Source organism: Triturus cristatus, chromosome 1_1 (assembly GCF_964204655.1).
Source record: "Triturus cristatus chromosome 1_1, aTriCri1.1, whole genome shotgun sequence".
NCBI classification, from domain to species: Eukaryota; Metazoa; Chordata; class Amphibia; order Caudata; family Salamandridae; genus Triturus; species Triturus cristatus.
Window position 1 is genome coordinate 127,463,874 of NC_140579.1, and position 21,145 is coordinate 127,485,018.

General features: G+C 50.1%; 1 protein-coding gene and 1 long non-coding RNA gene across 2 annotated transcripts in view; one reads left to right on the top strand and one right to left on the bottom strand.

Annotated features, from left to right (window-relative positions):
- LOC146869766 (uncharacterized) overlaps positions 1-17,991 on the bottom strand; it is a 35,272-nt gene extending 17,281 nt beyond the window's left edge. Inside the window, exon 1 of the long non-coding RNA XR_014966014.1 lies at positions 17,865-17,991. This is a non-coding gene — a long non-coding RNA (uncharacterized LOC146869766). The remainder of the gene's footprint in view (positions 1-17,864) is intronic.
- PSMB9 (proteasome 20S subunit beta 9) overlaps positions 1-21,145 on the top strand; it is a 240,527-nt gene that overhangs the window by 108,526 nt on the left and 110,856 nt on the right. Inside the window, exons 3-4 of the mRNA XM_085614621.1 lie at positions 3,143-3,274; positions 7,910-8,039. Of these exons, the coding sequence (XP_085470747.1) occupies positions 3,143-3,274; positions 7,910-8,039 (262 nt within the window). The remainder of the gene's footprint in view (positions 1-3,142; positions 3,275-7,909; positions 8,040-21,145) is intronic.

Here is a 21,145-nt window from a genome sequence, read left to right on the forward strand (position 1 = left end):
TAATGAGGCTTTTGTTGTGTTTTCACCCCTTCTTACAGCCATTCTGCCTATGGCTGGAAGACTTAGCCCCCCCCCCCAAATCTTTTTCAGCCCCCCCCCCCCCGAAATTTGGCTCTAGTTGCCCGCCTGATCTGCTGCAACATTTGTCTCCAAGGGGTCTCATAAAGCACAACATATGAGTGTGACTCGGGTCTCAGACACAGCTCTCCAGCACACACAGCTATGAAAGGGGCAACACGGAAGCACACAGATATCACATTAGGACAGCATGCCTATTGCCTGTCAGTTTAGAAGCACGTGGACGGAGGGGGGTGCACCTTCCCGACTCGTATGAGCAGCCCACCCTATGTAGGAGGAACACAACCTAAATATTAAACATTAGTCCCATCACCCTGCTTCCCCTGCAGCAGACGAAGCACATCCCGCGGGATACAAGTGTCAAGGATGGTGGACGCGCATTACCTTGGCTCCATCATCAGAAGCTGAGGCCCTCGCGCTCTCCCTTCTCCTGAAGAGAGCCCTCACTCCAAATTCCTGCTACCTCAGTGGCCAACTCCCTGCAAACACCCCTCCTTTCACAACGTCTCACTGTTTCAGCTCAAATCTGTTTTCTGTTTCTGTGTACACGAGCCAATGTCTCCAGTAAATTCTAAAACACACTCTCAAAATTGCTGAAAGATCACCAGAGTTTAAGGAGAAATGGGGAAAGAAAAAAAAAAAAGAAAAAAAAATATTGCGTTATTGTAAGTTGACCCATCCCTGGTTCGAACTGTGTGAATGATAAATATCATGTAATCGGTTATGGTATATTTATTCCTAAAAGATTCAAGTGGGAATGTCCCCTTCGTGGTAAGCAGGCATGTACCGCTGACTGAGAGCCCAGACATCATGTGAAAGTGAAACTGGTACCCTGGCTTGTTGTTGACCCAGCTAGCAACCTCATCGGGGATGTCCACTGAGGTCTAGGCCTGTGCATGGTCATCTCAAGGTCCAGAACGTCTTCTGTGATGTGACCTGCATAGGTGAATCTGCTATGTTGACATGGGACTCCTCTCCATGCGCCGGTGTGCTGGCATGACGCGGTGATGTCAGCACACCAATTCATGAAACTGATATTACTGAGCAGACATCTTTCTCTGTTTCAATGAGAGTGCAGCCTGCCGGCCTCACTGCTTTAATGTGACATCTTTGCACTGATATCCTGTTTGTGTGTATGGAGTGCATGTGTGTGTATGTGCGTGCGCGCACACGCTAAGGTTGGTATTAGGACTCCATGGTGTGATGCTTGGTTGGCACAGGATAGCTGAGGGGCACTGGTTTCCCAGACAGTAGGAGCCTATTGGCAGTGTTCCTGGACCTCAAGGGAGGGGCCCCAGACTCTGAGGTACATCAGAACAGAGGCATGGCCACCCTCACAAATTGTTTGAAGATCTTTTAGCTGCAGATTGCCGATTCATTTTCCTAAGCACTGAAATGTGGTGGATGGTAGGGAAGTGGGGATGTGTAATTTTCTAGGCAGGATCTGAAAGGGAAGTACCTTAAAACAATTCCAGAACTTAAGGCAGTGGATTAGAATCCCTTATCTGAAAATGAGTACAAAGGAGGGATCAAAACCACGGCGGTTTGTTCCAGTTCCAAGGTCTTCTTCAGCAAGAAGAGTTTGCACCGCAGAGCTCTGGAGGAGCTGCTGTAATCCAGCATTTTCTGGCATTGTTCGGAGGCAAATATAATAGATTTTTGAATGAAATCTGTCCTCTCTTCCCATGTCCTCAACCTATTTTGACTCTCTGCCCCACACAGGGTCTAGCTTGTGATGGGACTTGGGAAGTCAAGCGCTCGCTTTCCCCTGTCTATCAAGCGTGTCTCTTACCTCCCCTCATTGGACACTGGTTGGGCCCCAGTATCTTGGTTCTGTCTCTAAGATGCAAATAATATTAACAAAGACCAAACCAGAGCTTTCCTGTGGCTCCTGAGACGTTTGGAAAGCGATGGACTGTGGGTGGGTCCTTCAGAGGTCAGATCTCACTGAGTTTGCATCCTTTGTCCATGATATACTCTGATGCTGGGAGTTGTATTAGGTGATAATCGCTGTGTAGAGGTCATTTCTTACTGACCGTGTTTCCCAGATATATGATGTACCCCTTGGCTATGCAGATTGTTCCTTTGGGTAATGCAGGACCCTGAGATCTGGGCAGGGATGGGGGTACCACAGAGATCAGATCTCACTGAGTTTGCATCCTTTGTCCATGATATACTCTGATGCTGGGAGTTGTATTAGGTGATAATCGCTGTGTAGAGGTAATTTCTTACTGACCGTGTTTCCCAGATATATGATGTACCCCTTGGCTATGCAGATTGTTCCTTTGGGTAATGCAGGACCCTGAGAGCTGGCAGGGATGGGGGTACCACAGAGGTCAGATCTCACTGAGTTTGCATCCTTTGTCCATGATATACTCTGATGCTGGGAGTTGTATTAGGTGATAATCGCTGTGTAGAGGTCATTTCTTACTGACTGTGTTTCCCAGATATATGATGTACCCCTTGGCTATGCAGATTGTTCTGTTGGGTAATGCAGGACCCTGAGAGCTGGGCAGGGATGGGGGTACCACAGAGGTCAGATCTCAGTTCCTTTTTTTGGGGTGATGGGCACCAGAAGTCAGACCTCACTGTATCTTGGGGTGATACACCAGCCGGAGAGCTGGAGCAGGGACGGGGGTACCGCAGAGGTCAGATCTCAGTTCCTTTTTTTGGGGTGATGGGTACCAGAAGTCAGATCTCACTGTATCTTGGGGTGATACACCAGCCGGAGAGCTGGAGCAGGGACGGGGGTACCGCAGAGGTCAGATCTCAGTTCCTTTTTTTGGGGTGATGGGTACCAGAAGTCAGATCTCACTGTATCTTGGGGTGATACACCAGCCGGAGAGCTGGAGCAGGGATGCCCCAGAGGCTGGATCTCCGTTTGTATCTTGGGGTGACGTGGCCACCGAGGTCAGATCCGAGTTATACTTTGGAATGATGCGGTACCCTACGAGCCAGGGTTCAGGCCCTTTGTAGTCCACAATGCCGTCAGGTGGTCGAGTGAACTTCATGCAGACCCTTAAGTGCTAACAACTTCATTCCTTCTCTCTTCCCACCCTTCCAGGGACTCAGTGGTGAACCGAGTGTTTGATAAGCTGGCCCCCCTCCATGAGCGTATTTATTGCGCCCTCTCGGGGTCTGCGGCCGATGCACAGGCAGTGGCGGACATGGTGAACTACAGCCTGGAGCTGCACAGGTAAGATGTTAGAGGGCATTGGGGGTGCTGGAATGCTGATGTGTTTTCTCTCTGTCCAATTCTCTTGTCACTTCCTGCCCAGTGTGTGCAATTCTTGATGGTTCATTTGGGTACTGAGAGAGGAGGTAGAGCCTTACAGAGGGTAGATAATGTAGTCTGACTCTGGTGATGAACACATAACTCAGAAATAGTGCTATACAGTAGTTCTGGACCTCAACAATATCGCATCGAACCTAAACATATATCCAAAACATACACAACACACCTCTCCTACATGCAAGAACAGAATGCTCCTAAGACGATACAAAACACAACCACAAAGCTGGACTTCAAAGCCTCAAAGCAACAAAGCACAGAGACCCAAAAGAACAAAACCCACCATGTCTCTGAGCGAGTCGGCTAGAACCTCTTAGTACCATCCCTTCCTCTAGGATACAGGTTATCAAGGGTCTAAGGAGAAATCCCACACAAACAAGATCGACCAAGCCCCTAGCACACCTCATTAATATCCCCGTGACCTGCTCACCTCAAGATCTAAAGCCCTGCAGTGAAACCAAATTTATGCTCATCAACTGCAGATCTGCAACCAAGCATTCAACTGAACTAGCAGAAGCCATCCTGAACCATGACATAGATGTAGCATTCATCACAGAAACATAGCTCAACGAATACTTTCACCCAATAATGGACGCACTAGTCCCACTGGGACTCTCACTCATCAAGAAAGACAGAGAGAAGCGCCATTATGAAGACATTGCCATTATACACAAGAACATCAACGTGGAAAAAAAGACTCTCTGCCTACAACATATTTGAATATCTCAACACCACCATAAGGATGAAAGACAGTACAACTATAAACTGTCACCTACTATACCACCCACCAGGTAACATACTCTCTTTTAATGAACACCTAACAGATTTGATAACACGCTGCTCACTCTCGGACACCAAAACCATATTCCTAGGGGACTTCAACCTTCACTGTAATAATGATAGCAATGCTCAAATCCAATCCTTAAATGACATCCTAATCAATAAGAACTTCTCCCAGCATTGCAGAGGTCAAACCCACAATAAAGACTCAACACTGGCTGCCATCATAGCCCAGGAAGAAACACTATCAAAAGCATCCTCCCCTTAGATTGGTCAGACCACCACTTCATCCTGTACCACATTAATAGAGCGCCACACCTCCAAACGTGCTTGCAAAAAACCCTTCAATAAACAACAAACATAAGACAAATTCCCTTAGCAGACCTCAAAGAAAGACCACCCATTACAACTCAATGATGTTCCCCATACTGGACCAAGTAGCCCATCTAAAACTGAAAAGAATGAGAAACACCCTCAAGATCCTGGTTCAACAAAGAACTCAACACTGAAAGATGACAGCTAAGAGTTTCAGAAAGACTCTGGCGAATTAACCCATCCACAGTTCACCTTGATCAGCACAGCAGGGATCGCAGAAATTACAAAAAACACTTCACAAAAGAACAAAAACTCCTTCTCTCGCAATGCACTAGAGCAGGCCAAAACCGTCATAAAGTGCTTTTCACTATTATCAGACAACAAACCTCCAAACCACCACCAAAGAACCCTCAGATCTCTAAGAACAGTGTAACAGCTTTGCCGATTTCTTCAATGACAAAATCACCAAAATAGAGCTCTCCCTTGAAGATCACAACCAAAAAACAGAGCTCCCTCTTGAAGTTCTCAGCCAGCCATCCAACAAAAACCCTCCTCCTAGAAAGTCAGATATCAAAGTCAGATATCAACACCCCTCTCCCTCCACGTCCACCCTACCTTTGATCACTCAACAGGAAATCAAAAGATGCAATCAAAACTCCCAAAAGCTGGAGGGTATTCAACCCAGTCTCGGAGAAGGACATTTCTGATGTGTTGGCCAAATCCAAACCCTTGTCACACATTGCGGACCCCATCCTTGACAAAAAAAACTCAACCACGCCCTATCCCCATCTGGTCCAAGATCATAAACAACTCCCTGATGACTGGAGTGATGCCAGACTGTCTCAAACTCGGCCAAGTCACGCCATTCCTCAAAAAACTGGGAGCTGATTTGAACAACCTGAACAACTTCCGACCGGTCTCCAACCTCTGCTTCCTTGCCAAAACCCTAGAAAGATATGTTCTCTCACAACTAAACCAACACATTAACAACCACAATCTCCTTGACCCTCATCCGTCGGGCTTCAGAAAGGGCTGCAGCACAGAAACTGCTATTCTGAACACAGTGGATGACCTTCAAAAATCCCTGGACACAGATCGATACTGCCTGCTCATACTCCTAGATCTATCATCGGCCTTTGACACTGTCGGCCACAAGCTTCTCTTGGATACCCTCCAAAAAAGGATCAGAGTGGAAGGGGTGCTCCTTCACTGATTTACATCTTCTCTTCAAAACGCAACAAATAAAAATAGGAATCAGACCTCAGACACAATTCCAATCACTCGGGGTGTCCCCCTTGGCTCTGTCCTCTCGCCTACACCGTTCCAGATCTCCATGGAGCCACTCACTCTCATTCTCAACCAAGCAAACATCCCCTTTCACCTATATACAGATGACACCCAGCTCTATTTGGAAATCTCCTCACTAGACGACGTACACAGACTAAACGCCACCATCAAAGAAGTACAACATTGGCTATCCGGCAACCACCTAAAACTTTCAAGATAAGACAGAAATTCTACTCATATCAAAGTCAAAGCAGTCCCCTAAATACGGGAATGGCTAAACTCCATGGACTCCCTTAACTACAACATTACCCTAGCCAACTCCGTCAAATCTCTAGGAATCACATTAGACCCCAAACTGAACATGAAAAACCATGTAAAGAACAGCGTGAAGAGCGCCTTTCACAACCTCAAACTTCGAAACAAAACAAAACCCTACCTACTGCCCAATGACCTCAAAACTGCCACACAAGCAAAGTGCTGTCAAGTCTGGAGTACGGTAATGCCATCCTCACAGGCACTGCGAAATCCCACCTTGCACAACTTAGAACCACTCTCAGTGCAGCAGCCAGAAAGGTCACAGGAACAAAATAAATAATCGTACCTCTCCCGCAGTGAGAGAACTGAATTGGCTCCCTATTGAAGCTCGCTGCAGCTTCAGCACTGCCTGTCTCATGCACACAGCCCTCCACACCGGGAAACCAGCTTACCTCCCCCTCAAAACTTAAAATGGCAGGCCAGTCAAGAAATCTAAGAAGTTCTAAAACCCTACTCCTTATCCCACCCAAACTCTACAAACAAAAACCCTGGCCCGCTCCTTCTAGAGCAATGCCCCTAAACTCTGGAACTCCATCCCAGTTCATATCAGGACGAACCATTCCTTGAGCTTCAAGAGACAGTTAGAGGTTCTCCTCCTCAACAGAAACCTTAACTAGCAGGACGGCTAGCGACTGCCAAGACATGACCGCAGCCACTAAGTCTCCTTGTACGCCTCCCCTGCAACCCCTCCTCCCCCTCGCTCAAACTTTGTCTAATTTTGATTTTATCACTAATGTGTGATTTTACTCGCTATTTGTAGTAAACATGCTCTGATGTAAAGCGTCCTGCGCTAAATAAAACTATGTAAATGTAATAAATAAATAATATGTTGTTTGACCTGGTATCTTTTGTCGTGTTTCTCCTGTCTTTTTGCTTTCTGGCCTCCTATTTTTATGGTATGTTGGACTTCATTTTGCTGGTTTAGTGCCTCTGCGCACTTTCTCACTGCTGTTCGGTGTTAAAGTGCAAATGCTCCTGCTGTAAATTGTGTTTATGGATTGGTGTTTCCATGATTGGCTATTTGATTTACGAGTACATCCCTCATACTGTGCATTGTGTGTGCTCAGGACTGGTAGATTAAATGCTGCTAGCAGGCTGCAGCACTGAGTATGCTGCCCAAACAAGCAGTCTTTTCAAGGTGTCTCGGACTTGCTACTGCAGTGTCTGTGCGCTGTTTTTCCTGCCATGTCGACTGGGCAACTGCACCCACTTGCCAGGCAATGACATTCCCTTTTCTTGCATGTAAGGCACCCCTCAGGTATGCCCAAGGTACCCTCACAGGTAGGGTGCAGTGTATATGAAAGGTAGGCCATGCACTGGTGTGTGTGACATGTCCTAATAGTGAAATACTGCCAGTTTTGTTTTTCACGGTTGAAAGGCTATCTGTCTCCATAGGCTAACTTGGAAATTGCTTTGAAACAGCTCACAAATATAACTCTCCATTGAGACACGACAGAGGAATGAAGTTTTGGCTCTCTGAACTCAATAACACAACTTTTAGTAAAGATGGTTTTTAAATTGTGTGTTTGAAAATGCCACTTTTAGAAAATGGGCTTTTTCTTACTTAACCATCCTATGTGCCTCTGCCTGTTTGTGTATTTACCTTCTGGTTTTGGAGTTCCAGGAGGTAAGGATGTGCATTCGCTCTAGACAGTCACAAGGGGGGTGAGGTGTGTCCTGCCTTTCCTGGGTGACTCAGAGTTGGGCTGAATAGGCCTGGTCTGCATTTAGAGTGGTAGGAGATTTCACAGGCACCTAAATAGGCTGTGTCTGCTCTGCACGAAGCTGTCTCCACCTCCTCTAGTGTCTGATTGACAGACCCCATCTCTCTCTCTCTCTTAGCCTGGACATGGATGAAGCCCCCTTGGTGGTGGCCGCCGCCAGCCTTGTGAGGGGCGTCTGCTACAAGTACAAGGAGGAGCTGCTGGCACACCTGATAGTGGCGGGCTGGGACCGGCGGCTCGGAGGGCAGGTGAGTGGCGCCTACTGCAAGCCCGCTCTGTTGGTTGGGGCAATGAGCCTCTGTTTCTCAGTTTCTAGATCTTTCACTGCTGCATCTATCTATCTGTCTGTCTGTCTGTCTATCTATCTATCTATCTCTCACTTTTTCTTCCCGACTGCAGCTGTTTCGATACATAGGGCGTCTATATAAGTCTATTTTCAGAACTGTATTGTGATTTAGCTGCCAAAACGTCACCTTCTGACAGCATTTTGAGGCTGAATGTTAAATTAAAGTCCAACAAACTAAATCAGGACTCAGTGAGCAGTGACTTTGTGTATAAAGGTAATGCATAAATCATGATACCAAGATTATAAAACAGAGCAGAAAGTGTAAAGCCAGGTCATGGTGGATCTGTTCATGTTTAATGAATGGAGGAATATTTTTGGAAATTAATAGCACAAAGGTTTAGCCTCTAGTTTTGTTATTTTGCGCCTGCTGAACTTAGCATCAACTTTGCTGTAATTCATGTAGAGACATGTTTTGGGGTAGGAGCTGTACCGTGTCATAGCAAGTCTTTTTTTGACTGAAATCCACAGCAGTAAAAAGAAGGAAAAAGAAATTCGTAATATCATTGCAAACAATAGCATAGTCTAACTGTTGTTTAACTGACATGTACCTTAATAATTCACAGGCAGGTCAGCAGTGTGGCGGAAGGAGAGTCCTACGTTTAAACAGTTCCTAAGACATTAAAAAGAGGAGGGGCTCCCAGTTGTCCCTGGGTTTGCATGAAAATCATAAAGTCACCTCTGGCACCTTGTGATCCCCCCCCCCCCCCACTCCACCTTCACTTCTGTCTAACCCAAAACACAAAGGACCTTCCCGGTCTGACGCTCTTGGTGGTCATTCATCCGATTAGGCTCCATCTTTTCCATAAAACCACCCCACCTCCTAAATTATCTGCCTTTCCTGCATCCCGGCTTCCCTCCTCCTCTGCTTCCCTCTTTCCCTGCTTCCCTCCTTTCACGCTTCCTTGCATCCCTCCTTCCCTGCTTTGCTCCATCCTTGCTTACCTCCTTCCCCACTTCCCTATTTCCCTGCTTCTCTCCTTCTCTGCTTCCCTCCTTCCATGCTTCCCTCCTTCCCTCGTGCCCAACTTCCTAGCATCCCTCCTTCCCTGCTTCACTCCATCCTTGCTTCCCTCCTTCCCTGCTTCTCTCCTTCTCTGCTTCCCTCTTTCCCCGCTGCTTTGCATCCCTCCTTCCCTGCTTCGCTCCATCCTTGCTTCCCTCCTTCCCTCATTATCTCTTTCCCTGCTTCCCTCCTCCTCTGTTCCCCTCCTTCCCTGCTTCCCTCTTTCCCTGCTTCCCTCCTTCCCTGCTTCCTTCCATCCCTCCTTCCCTGCTTCACTCCATCCTTGCTTCCCTCCTTCCCCGCTTCCCTATTTCCCTGCTTCTCTCCTTCTCTGCTTTCCTGCTTCCCTCGTTCCCCGCTTTTTTGCATCCCTCCTTCCCTGCTTTGCTCCATCCTTACTTCCCTCCTTCCCTTATCTCCTTCCCTGCTTCCCTCTTTCACTGCTTCCCTCCTTCCCCGTTTCCCTGCATCCCTCCTTCCCCCTTCCTGCCTGATAGCAGTTTTTAGGTCTTGGCTGGCGATAGCAGCGCGCATGCGCTGCTCTCGGCATTCGAGAGCTTCTTGAAATAATTACGGTTTTGGAAGGGGACTTGAATCCCCGCCCATCTTTTTAATTGGGAAGCGTCATCTTCCATGCAAATTGCTGGCTTCTGATTGTAAAGGAGGCTTCTTAGTCCCTCCTTGTTGCCGACTTGTCTCCTTTTGGCCCCGCCCACCGGGATTGGATCGTTTACTGGCGTCGTGTTACTATCTCCTTTAATTACAGGGTGAGGACTTTTTTTGTCATTCCGGCTGGAGCTAGGTGAACGCTGTGTACTTATTGCCATTCCAGCTTGTTTTTATATGTTTCCGTTGCGCCGGTCTGGAGGTGCACTCACTGTTCCTGTTGCACACAGTGCAAAGAGGCTCGCTTAGTTTGCTTGTTTTGTTATAATGCGTAACTAGCCCGAGAGCGCTAGCAGCGACCTCCTGTTCAATTAAGGTTTTAAAGGGTCACAAAAGATATGTCGTCATTTTGAGAGGCCGTGTCGTTTCTTACCTCGCTTACATTTTGATTTTGCGCCTTTGCAGCCGTTAGACTCCTCTTTCTATCGGAGTGGCACCTCCCTCCCCCCACCCGCCCTCCGTGGATTTTCGCACCCTCCCTTCCCCCGCCCTGTCCACACGCGCACGCTGGCCGGAGGTGCACTTGCGGTTCCCGTTGCACACTGTACAAACAGGCGCGCTTACTTTACATTAAGACCCGCTTCGTGGAGCAGACCCTGGTACCGTTTGTTTTTAAGTCTCGCCTACGCAGCACACATGCATTGCATAGAAGGAGACCTTTAGCCATCGGTTCACTTTTTCGCCCAAAACGTGCACGCGTTCCATTGCCTTCAATGGCAACGCGTGCACGTGTGGCGATTCCCTTGCGGGAGCGAGCGGCAGCGCCATATGGTATCAATTACCGCGCCTTTCCGCTCGCTCCCACAAGGGAATCGCGCAGGCCCCCTCCTCTCTCCCCTCCCCCTGCTACTGCGCGAGGCGTGCGCATGCTTTTGCTTGTTCTAATGTGGTGCAGCATTTAAGTCAGCAGTGTCTAGAGATCCTTCTGATTAATTATTGTAAATATTAACATGGCTTGGACAGTGTAATCATTAATATTACAAGTGTGTAATACAATGCTTTAAGTTTATCAGTCAGTCAGGAGTTTGGAGGTTCCAGGAGTTCAGAGTTAGTCTTATTTTCCCTATGGAAACTGCTAGATTTAGGAAATTTAGGACTGGGTTTCAAGCTTTCACTGGCTGGATGTCAATGACAATGAATGACATTTCAGCGGAGCTACATCTTTAATCTACTGTGGTTTTGATAACAATTTTATGTCCACTAATGTTGAGTAGCATTGGCTGTAGAGAACATTGTTCTTTCGTTAACACGTGTTTCAGCGGGAAACATGGCAGCGGGTTAATCCGGCCGTAAACTGCCCCCTTACTCCTCTGGACTACATGCTTCTACGTGCAGTGTTTGACGTCCCTGGGCCGGTGGAATAATTATTTTTGTTGAGGAGGTTTCACCTACCTGGTCCACTATTGTCCTGGAGCCTTCTGTTGGGGGTTTGTCATTGTTTCATGAGGTGCCGTCTCTGGTGAGCGCTCCGGGCTGTCTCCTCCCCGGCCCGATTGAACTGGACTGGGTGAGGATTAGCTGCCGGCGAGCTGGTGTTCTGGCAGGGAGTGTTGCCTCCCTGCCTCCTGGGTGCCTTCCGGGTGTTTGCCTTGCTTTCTTTCGGGTTCCCCTGGGGGTGCCTGGTGTTCCGGCCCTGAGAGGGGGGTGCCAAGAGTGTATGCCGGTGTGGAGGCGCCCTGCCAGAATTTCTGGTGAGGTTTTCTTTCTTCTCGTTTCGACCCTGCCTCTGCCTGTCTTTTTTTTTATGCCCTGCCTTGGACTTTATTCTGCGGTGGTTTTAGTGGGGGGTCTTGTCCTCCCGTTTGCCTGCTTGCTGCCTCTGTTGTGCCTCAAGTGGCAAAAAGTTTTGAAGCCCCCCAGTAAATTTGTCTTGTTAATAAATTGCCAGCTTTTTTCCTAGTTTTGGTCCTAAATAAAACAAGCATTGGCATAGCCAATAGGTCTCACCTTTGGAACCTTATAAGGATATTGTGCTGCATAACCAAATACTTATAAGGTCCCAAAAGCGAGACCTATTGGCTATGCCAATGCTTTTCATAGAGCCAATATAAGCAAACCTTTGTTTGAATAAGATTCTGGACAAACACTGACAGCATTCAGCACCCGCTTATCAAAGCAGGCATTCTTCCCTGCAGCGACCATCTGGCTCGCCTCTCTGCTCCTCCGCATCTTTATTTATTACCTCTCAGTAAACAAGCCTCAAAGGGTCAGCTATCATTATTCACACCTCCCATGCTTAGCAGGCAGAACGGTGCCCATTTGCCTTGCATACCACGCTCCGTCTGGCCAGCGACCACAAAGCTGAAGAAGCCATTAATCCAACAGTCTAACAAGGTCCTGGGTTTCGTTAGAATGGTGCAAATATCTGCACACAATTTAACGAAATACGCAGGAGCACTTTTTATATTTTTAAATACATTTACCGGATAGGAGCAGAATAAAATTAGGGCTCACTATCCAGGTAATTTTTATTGAATTAATTTCACTTTTCACTCCACACAGCACTGCACAACACATCACTACACATAGTTGAAAAAATATAAAAAGTGCTCCTGCGTATTTCGTTAAGTTGTAGCACGCCCCAGACAGTAGATGTCTGGGAGGACCCCTATGATGAAGCATGTCACCCTGGGGCAACCCTAGGTGAGTGAGGGGACTCTAGAAAAATAAGTGTTTTTTCTAGTGTAGTACTCTATCAATTCATAGAGCACTCATACATATATTTTTCTAGGTAGGCTCTAAGATAGTAAACTGATGCTAATGTGGGGGGACATATTTGACACATGAGGATGTTCCACCTGCGCCTACGTCATGTGGTGAAACTCCAAAGAAGTTAACTGCCCATGAACGCAATGTGTTTCCAGCTCCTTTCACAGAGTACATCGGTGAGCTGCTCTCACTCTGGCGACTCTAGGCTCTACAATGTTTCACTTTACTATCGAAGTCTTTTTTGGGGTGCGTTTGCAGTTTTGTGTAGCGCAACTATGACCCGAAGTTATAGCAGCGCTTTACATGAGCACCAGTTATATTACACATGGACAAACCCTTCTCTTTTAGGTCTCGCCTACGCAGCGCGCATGCGCTGCTTAGGAGAAAGACTTTTAGCCATCGATGCGCCTTTTCAGCCAGAAACGTGCACGCATTGCATTGCTTTTAATGGCGTGCACGTCTGGCTATTCCCTTGTGGGAGCGAGCTTTGACACCATATGTTTGTAATTAACTTGCAAACATATGGTGCCCCTGCTCGTTCCCGGAAGGGAAACAGGCGCAGGCCCCCTCCTGTCTTCCCTTCCCCTGCTGCCTCCTTCATTAGCACGAGTCACGCGTGCCTGTCTGTTTTCTTACTGTAACACCCCGCTCAGAGGGTGACAGTCATCGGCTTCCCTGAAATTTATTCGGTCTCTTTGGCTGCAGCCCGAGCTCCGTTTGCCACAACGTGCACTCGCAGTCCACACATGCGAGGCGGGAGAGGCGCTCTTCGCGGGCCTGTAATAGGTTGAGGGACGCCTCGCCTGGGATTTTAGCAAGTCAATGCATGAGTGGTATTTTATTTTTAATAATATTTCCTTCTCCGCTCAGTCCAGCTGAAAGAGCTCGAGTGTCAGCATCGACTGCCCAGTGTTCGGCTGCTATTCGCCCACCCCGATGGATGCCCGCTTTCGGAGCTGGCATATCTGTTAAATACGAGCAAAGTGGTGTTCATAGTAAAAGGGGATGGGACGAAAAGGCATGTCCACGTTTTCTAACCGATAAGAGACTCTCTGAAAAGTCCCGCTACCCTGTTTTTGGCAGCGAGAAAATATGTGAGAGAGTAGATCGGTGCAAATTGCCTAAATGAAGCACGCTCACTTACACAAGTGAGTGTGCACGGAGGGCTCACATGTTGTGGCTCTGACACAAGAACGTGGCTCTCAAAAAGAGTGTTTGTGCTAGAGTCTTACGCGTGTGCACGTGTGGCTATGTGTACATGTATACGTGGGTTTATGTCAGAGTGTGTCTGTGCTTGGAGTATGTGTATTTGGGTGAATATATTTGCCAATGTTTATGATTGCCTGTGTCTGTGTGGGTGGGGCCAGTGTCTGTGACGTGGTTACGTGCCTGTCCCAACATGTTTGGATGTATGTGTGTTTGCGTGTGTTTGTAGGTGAATGCCACTGTCTGCGACGTGAGTGTGTAACTGTGCCAACGTGTTTGGATGTGTGTGTGTAGGTGGATGTCACTGTCGGTGAAGTGTGTGTGTGCCTGTGTGTTTATAGGTGTGGATGCCTGCGTGGGTGGTGTCAGTAAAGTGGGTGCTTGTGTGTAGTGTCTGAGTGTACGCGCCTGTGGGTTGCAGGGGTGCCCACCATGCCCACAACCGGGGATGCCACAGTGCAGAAGTTTGGTTTCTCCAGTTGAAGATGCCCAGCTGGGTGTATTCCGAGTCCCTCACTCTGTGTTTCTCACCTCACACACTGCAGGGGCACCTATCGCTCCCCAAGCCCCCATCAAGGGATCCAAATGCACGCAGACCTGGGCAGCTGAGTTCGGGGTGCCCCAGTACCTCTCACTGCAGGGTGCAGGGCACCTATCCCGGGTTGGATACCGAGATACTGACCGCAGGGTGATAACGCTGCCTGCTTCACAGGGTGATGCGCGGATTTACGAGCAGGCGGAGTCCACCCTTCGGGGGGGATGTCTCTCGCGAGCCCCGTTTGGGAGCTCGCCCTTTCTTCCTGTGTTCCGAGCTGCTGCAGCTTCACCGACTGGCCCTACAGGGAATGGGATCTAAACACTCTCTGAGCCCCTCTTACCCTGCTGCTAGGACCTTTTAGAACCCCTCCCACCCACACCCAGAAGCTACCACATTCAGCCCTGCAGAGTGTCTATGGTGGCTGCTCCACTCTGCACCGGAGGGGAGGGAGGGGGCAGGCTCGGGCTGGCCCATAGGGCAACCAGGCAGCGCCGGGTGAGCTGACCTGACAGCTCTGAGTGTGGGCCCGTGTTCTGGCTGTTTGTGGACCTGTTAATGGTCTGCTGGGGTCAGCTCACTGTTTATTGATCTAATATTAAAACAAACATTTCCTGCAGCAAATTCTCGTTCATACCTTACTAAACACTTCTACAGTGTCTTTAAATGCTCAAAACTGACCAGTGTGTAAACATGGGCCGCATTTCAGATATCTAAATCACTAATGGAGCCACTTGTATTCTGGTGCCTGGGCCTACTTTCTATCCCAGTCCGACCCTGGCAGGGAAGGGATGTCTTTAGTAGCTACCCCAGTATGTGCTGCCGATGGTCTGGGGTGGGAGGCATGTCTGTATCTACTGCATTCTGCCCTGCAGAGACTCTGGGGTGAGAGGTGGTGCCTGCATGTGCCCCACTCTGTCCTGCTGAGGATCCGGGGTGGAAGAGAGTGTCTTTATCTGCCAGTTTGCCCTGCAGAGGGTCTAGAGTGGGAAGCAGTGCCTATATGTATATACAAATACCTCATTCTGCCCAGCTGCGGGCCCTGGGAGCAGGAACTCTACTCTACTCCCCTCTGCCATGAATCTAGGGTGGCAGAAAGTATTTACAGTTACTCCGCTCTACCCTGCCGAGAATTGGGTGGGAGAATAAGCCTACTCTACCACATTCTGCCCTGCCGAGGATCAGAGTGGGTGAGGGTGCCTATGCCTACTCCACTCTGCCCTGTTGAGGGTCTCGGTGGCAAAAGGTGCCAATATATACCCCATTCTGTCCCGCTGAGTGACTTGCATGACATGAGGCACCTCTATCACCTCATCTTGTCCCGCTGGGGGTCCGGGTTAGGACACTGCCGATATTTAAATTCTGCCCTGCCAATGGTCTGGGGGTGAAGGGGGCCTATAGCCAGGTCACAGCGTCCTGCCGACGTCCGGGGTGAGAAGGGGTGTTCAGCGGCCGCTTCCACCCTCTCCTGCGTTTGCGAGCGGTGTACGCATCTCGTCGCGACCCCCACAGTGGCGACCACTTCCGCCGTGAGCCCGCAGAGGAGCAGCCATCGCTGCTGTCTAGGTGCTTTTCATTCATTTTGATGTAACTGAAATGACGCCGAACTACCTGATGTATAGGAGACCAAACACATGTGCACAACACACGACCAAACAGCTTAAAAAGCGCAGCGAGGAGTCATTCAAAAATAAACTAATGCGAACACACACCCGCCTCTCCCAGGTCAAGAGCTCCGTCCCTCAGGTCTGGGTTGTGACTTGTGAGTGAGAAATAGTGTCTCATGTGTGTGTCGATGTGTGCCCGCACATGCATGTCTCTGTGTGTGAGTATCTCCTGCTCCGTGGGAATGTATATGTATTTGGGTGTGTCATTGTTTGCGGTTGATTATCCCTTTCAATGTGTTTATGGGCGTGTTTGTGAGAGTGCGTCTTTGCGTTAATGTGTGTGATTCTGTGCACAATCTGTTCTGTGTGTTAGTATTTGCACGTAAGTCTGTGTTCACGTGTGATTGTATTAAGACGCATTTGTGTGTTTGCGGGTTAATGGAGTCCGCCCCACCCCTTCCGGCATTGATTGCAGCGGAGAGCTGAGAACCCCGGTGCCCGGGCGTAACAGCTGGGCCTGGACAGACCCCCGTCCCCGAACACCACACACCCGCCGTGGGTGATGAATCGGCCCCACTGAAGGATCAATGGCTGTTCAGCGCTGGCTCCACTCGCTCCCACACACCACAGGGCAATTAATTGCGGCCTGTCCCCTCATCCGCTGCTGGCACATATCCATGCAGATTACTGCTGAGTGTAGTATCCGGCTGGATACATTCTAGTGTTTCTGAGGCTGTAACCCACACTAAACACCCACCCACCACAGGCGTCACCAGTCAGGTGACCCTGATAATAAAAGGGTCCGAGCGCACGTGCTCGTGGCCAGTTATTTACCCTTAATCTGGTGTCTGTGTGCTCCTTTTTAAAGTATGTGGGCCTAGCGCCCCCACCACTTTACAATGGCGACGAGGGGGCTGTGCCCGTGCGTGCAGCAGCCCAGCTGAGAAGGTTGAGGGGGAGAGAGCTGCCCCGTGGAATCAGCACCCACCCCCTGCGAGGAAGACGCCAGCCGCCTGAAGGCCCGTGGGGCATGTGACGAGCCCCGGGGCTGCATGAAGAGGACGAGGTGACCGGGAGCCCACCCCGCACCTCATGAGCCTGCTGCGTGGAAGTGCCGTGGGGAGAAAGGCGGACCGATCGGAGCCCACCTGCATCGGCTGCGACGACCCAGTGAGTGATCGAGGGGCTGTGGCGCAAAAAGAGACTTTCAGCCGAAGATCCGCGGGAACCTACCCCGCATTGTGTGGGTTGAAGGTGAGCGACTGCGGGGCGTTAAAGAAAGCCAAGGAGCCCCGGCAGGCATCTGCCACTGACCCGCCGAGGCCCCCAGTGAAGTGTAGCCTACCAGAATTAAATGGGGACAGTGTCCCATAACCACGCCACGCACAGTGTCCGTAGACAGCTGCTGCACCCCCCCCACCCCGCGCAGCATATGAACAGTAGGAGGCTGCTGCGGCGGAAGTGAGCGAGGGGAAAGAAAGACAGGCTGAGCCCGCAGTCTCCGGAGGCCAGCCCCGCACAGCCCGTGCGGAGAGAGGGCCTGCGGCCAGGAGCGGAGTGGAAGTAATGGCGGTATGAAGCCAGCGCTGCCGAGAATAAGTGAGAAGTGGGCTGGAGTATGATGCACGAGTCGGTGAGACGCGATAGTACTGCGGTGTTCCCAGGGGCCGCACGAGTTGATGCAAGGATTGCGCGTAGCCCCTGCAGCAAAAGTAACTGCCAATAGCCCTCAGCCCCTACTGCCGGTACCAACGCGTGTGCAGGCGCCGCTCAACAGCAAGAGAAAGCAGGAGAAGACTCACCGTAGGGCGTGAGCATCTCCGGAGGCGGGTGTGTCCTGCCTGGAAATCAAGGAGACAGCAAAGCGCGGACGGCAGCGTGGGGAGAAGCTGCTATGGCCGACTGAAGCATTGCAAGGCCTGTCTGCATGAGTGAAGAGCCCCGATCATGTGATCACAAATGCACACAGAGAAAGGAAAACGAAGTATGCCAGACACTCACCACACACATAGAGAGAGGAACTGTACCGCAGCCTGGAGAGGTCCTGTTGAGGGTGTGTAAGCAGCAGCCATCCGGTGCTCCTCCACGAGCGCAGGGAGCACGAAGCCTGCAATGTTGTGGAAAGCTGCTGAGAACAGTAAAGGTGAGCCAGAATAAGGCAGCACCGCCATCTAGTGGCCGATCTCAGGTACTGCCTCAGGGAGCAAAAGACAATACCAAGCATAGGCAGGTCTAAAGAGAACAGACTGAGCGCTGCAGCCTGCCTGAGAAAAATGCCAGGACTGCATAAGTGAAGAAACGAGAAGGCAGAAAGTGCAGCAGAACAGGGACAGAGTGGCAGGAGAGCACAGGTGCATTCAGCAAAATACCCATGTGCCAGGAGAGAGAGGCATGCGGTGGCCAAGAGGAGCTTGCCAAAGGCACGAGGTGAAGACAGCGCAAAAGATGTCAAAGGACAGATAGCTCCACAACGTGGCTGGGCTATCGCAAGAGTGCAGTACGCAAGTACCCCGCAGTTAACTTGATACAGCGACAGGAACTCCGAGAAGGGAAGAGGAACGCGGTCACTAGCGCACAAAAGGGAGTGACCAGGAGCAGGTCGACAGAGCTGTGGCGCAGCCCTCCAGAAGCACTGAAGCCATGTTGGGAGAGAGTGCAGCGATGCCTGGTGGCCACAGGCTGTCGCTGCAGCAGTAAGGTAGAGACAGGAGCACCACCACACGAACAAACGGTGGTTTGTATTTTGTATTTGTATTTTGTGGGGGTATTTGTAAAGCGCGGCGTTCGCTCCGGAGGGAGCATCTTGGCGCTAAGTGTTCTTGATGGCCGGTCTGGGAACAGAGCGGGATTAGATGGCTGCTTTAGTGAGATCGTCGGGAAGGCTGAAGATCCAGGTCTTCAGAGCCTTTCTAAATGGTCTTTCTTGTGTTATTTGCCTGAGGTGTTTGGGCAAATTGTTCCATGCCTTGGTGGCTAGGTGGCTAACGGTTTTTCCTCCTTTCGTCTTCAGATTGTATTTTGCAGGCAGGATGAGGTTGTCCTGTGCCGAGCGGAGAGATCGCCTGGGGATGTAGTGGGGAAAACGTTTGTGGAGGTATTTTGGCCCGGATTTGTTGAAGGATCTGAAGGCGATGATTAGAATCTTAAATAGAATTCTCTTGTGGAGAGGTAGCCAGTGTAAGGAAAGAAGGGCTGCGGAGGTGGAAGCTCTCCGGGGCAGTTTGAGTACAAGTCGAGCAGCTGTATTTAGCACGCTCTGGAGTTTAGCAAGAGTGCTCTTTTTTGTCCCTGCCAGTAGGCCGTTGCAATAATCTAATCGGGAGATTATAAGGGCCACTGTTACGCTCTTTCTGGCGTCGAGAGGGAGGAAGTTAAAGAACTTTCTTAGGGATCTTATTGTCCCGAAGCATTTGCCGGCTACAGTCTTAGCATGGTGGTCGAATGAGAGATCTGAGTCAAAGATGACGCCTAAATTTCTGGCAGTAGTTACAGTTTGGGGGGGGGCGATTGAGTCGTCAGGCCACCAGAGGGCTGGGCAGAAGGGGGTACTCTTGCCGATTGGGAGAATCTCCGTTTTATTTGAGTTACACTTCAAATGATTTGCATTCATCCAATGGAAGACTTTCGTTAGGCAGTTCTTAAGGTTGAGTTCTGCGCTGGTAGAACTACCATCCAGAGGCACGATGAGCTGGGTGTCATCGGCGTAGGAGGTTACAGGAATTCCAAAGGATTCAATCAGGGACAGAAGGGGAATGAGGTAGATGTTGAAAAGGAGAGGGCTTAGGATCGAGCCCTGCGGGACACCTGAGAAAATCGTTTTCTCTTTTGAGTGAAGAACTCATCACCAGGCAAGTGCGAAGACGCGCAAGAACAGCAGACACTGCTCCAGGAACATAGGAAGTAAAGGAACGCGCAGTGAGTGCACCTAGTGAGGTAAAGGAAGAGCGCCATCAGAAGTGCGCTGCAGCAACGTGAGTGCGTAGAAGAAGAAGTGGTTGCACGGACCACCAGAAGCACGAAGACCCAGAGAAGAGAAGAAGCCGACCAGCCAGATGGTCGCCAGAGAAGAAAAGAAGCCGACCAGCCAGATGGTCGCCAGAGAAGAGAAGAAGCCGACCAGCCAGATGGTCGCCAGAGAGAAGAAGAAGCTGACCAACCAGATGGTCGCCAGCGAAAAGAAGAAGCCGACCAGCCAGATGGTCGCCAGAGAAAAGAAGCGGACCAGCCAGATGGTCATCAGAGAGAAGAGACCTGACAAGAGGTCTGATCAGAAGAATGGAGAAGAAGTCTGTGAAGTGAGTGTCCGAGGGGATGTCCGCGAAGAGGACCCCAGGAAAGGTCAGCGAAGAGGACCAGAAAGAGACGGACAAGAAGTTCAACATCAGTAACTAGAAGTTGGAAGGAATCAAAGGAAGAAGGTTGCGACGACCGGTCCAATCACAGAGTGAAAAGAAGACAGTGTCCTATTTCTGGGACAAGACCAGAGGGAAACGTGTAGAGTGCACGCTACACGGAGAAGCCTGGTTAGGATAAGAAAGAATGCGGGAAGACCAGACCGCGTCGCAAAGGAAGGAAAGAAAAGAAAGAGCGTGAGTGGCAAGACGCCATGAAGAAAGAAGAGGATGACAGGATGTCAGCCTACAAAGGAGGAAGGTACAGTGGCACCGTGCCACAGAGCAGACAACCAACACAGGCGTGCAAGGGACAATGAGGCGAAGTGACCGGGCAGAGTACTCGCATCATCACAAAAGAGAATACCCCGAGACATCGGACCGCCGCCTACTGCCCCATTCAAAGAATAATGGTGAAGTCATCAACACCACCAAGGAGCAGCACAACACCTAAGGGAATCCACACACTCCAGGCAACCGGAGTCCAAGAAGGCAGGCCGCCCAGGAACCGTCTGTGCACCCCTGTCAGCCTGCAGCATACGGAAGTTGATCACAACCGGACATTAGAAGATCCGCCCCTTGGGATAAAGCAAGACTACGCCTTGGCCCTGTTGGGAGTTCTGAAGCGACTCCTACGCGCAGCCTACACGAAGGCCCGCACAGCCCACGCGGTCAAGTGGAAATCCAGGGGCAAGGGGCCTCGGCGGAATTCCAGTGAAATTGGTGTCCGAATGGGAGAGATGTTCGGCAGCAGCTCCTCGACATGCACAGGATGCACGGAGGCCACAGCCGGAGACTTGGTTGCCCTGCGACCCTGAGAGGAAGACACAGAACCAGATTCCTGATGGCGAAGACACCGAGATGGAAACACCACCCTTGGCGGACACATGA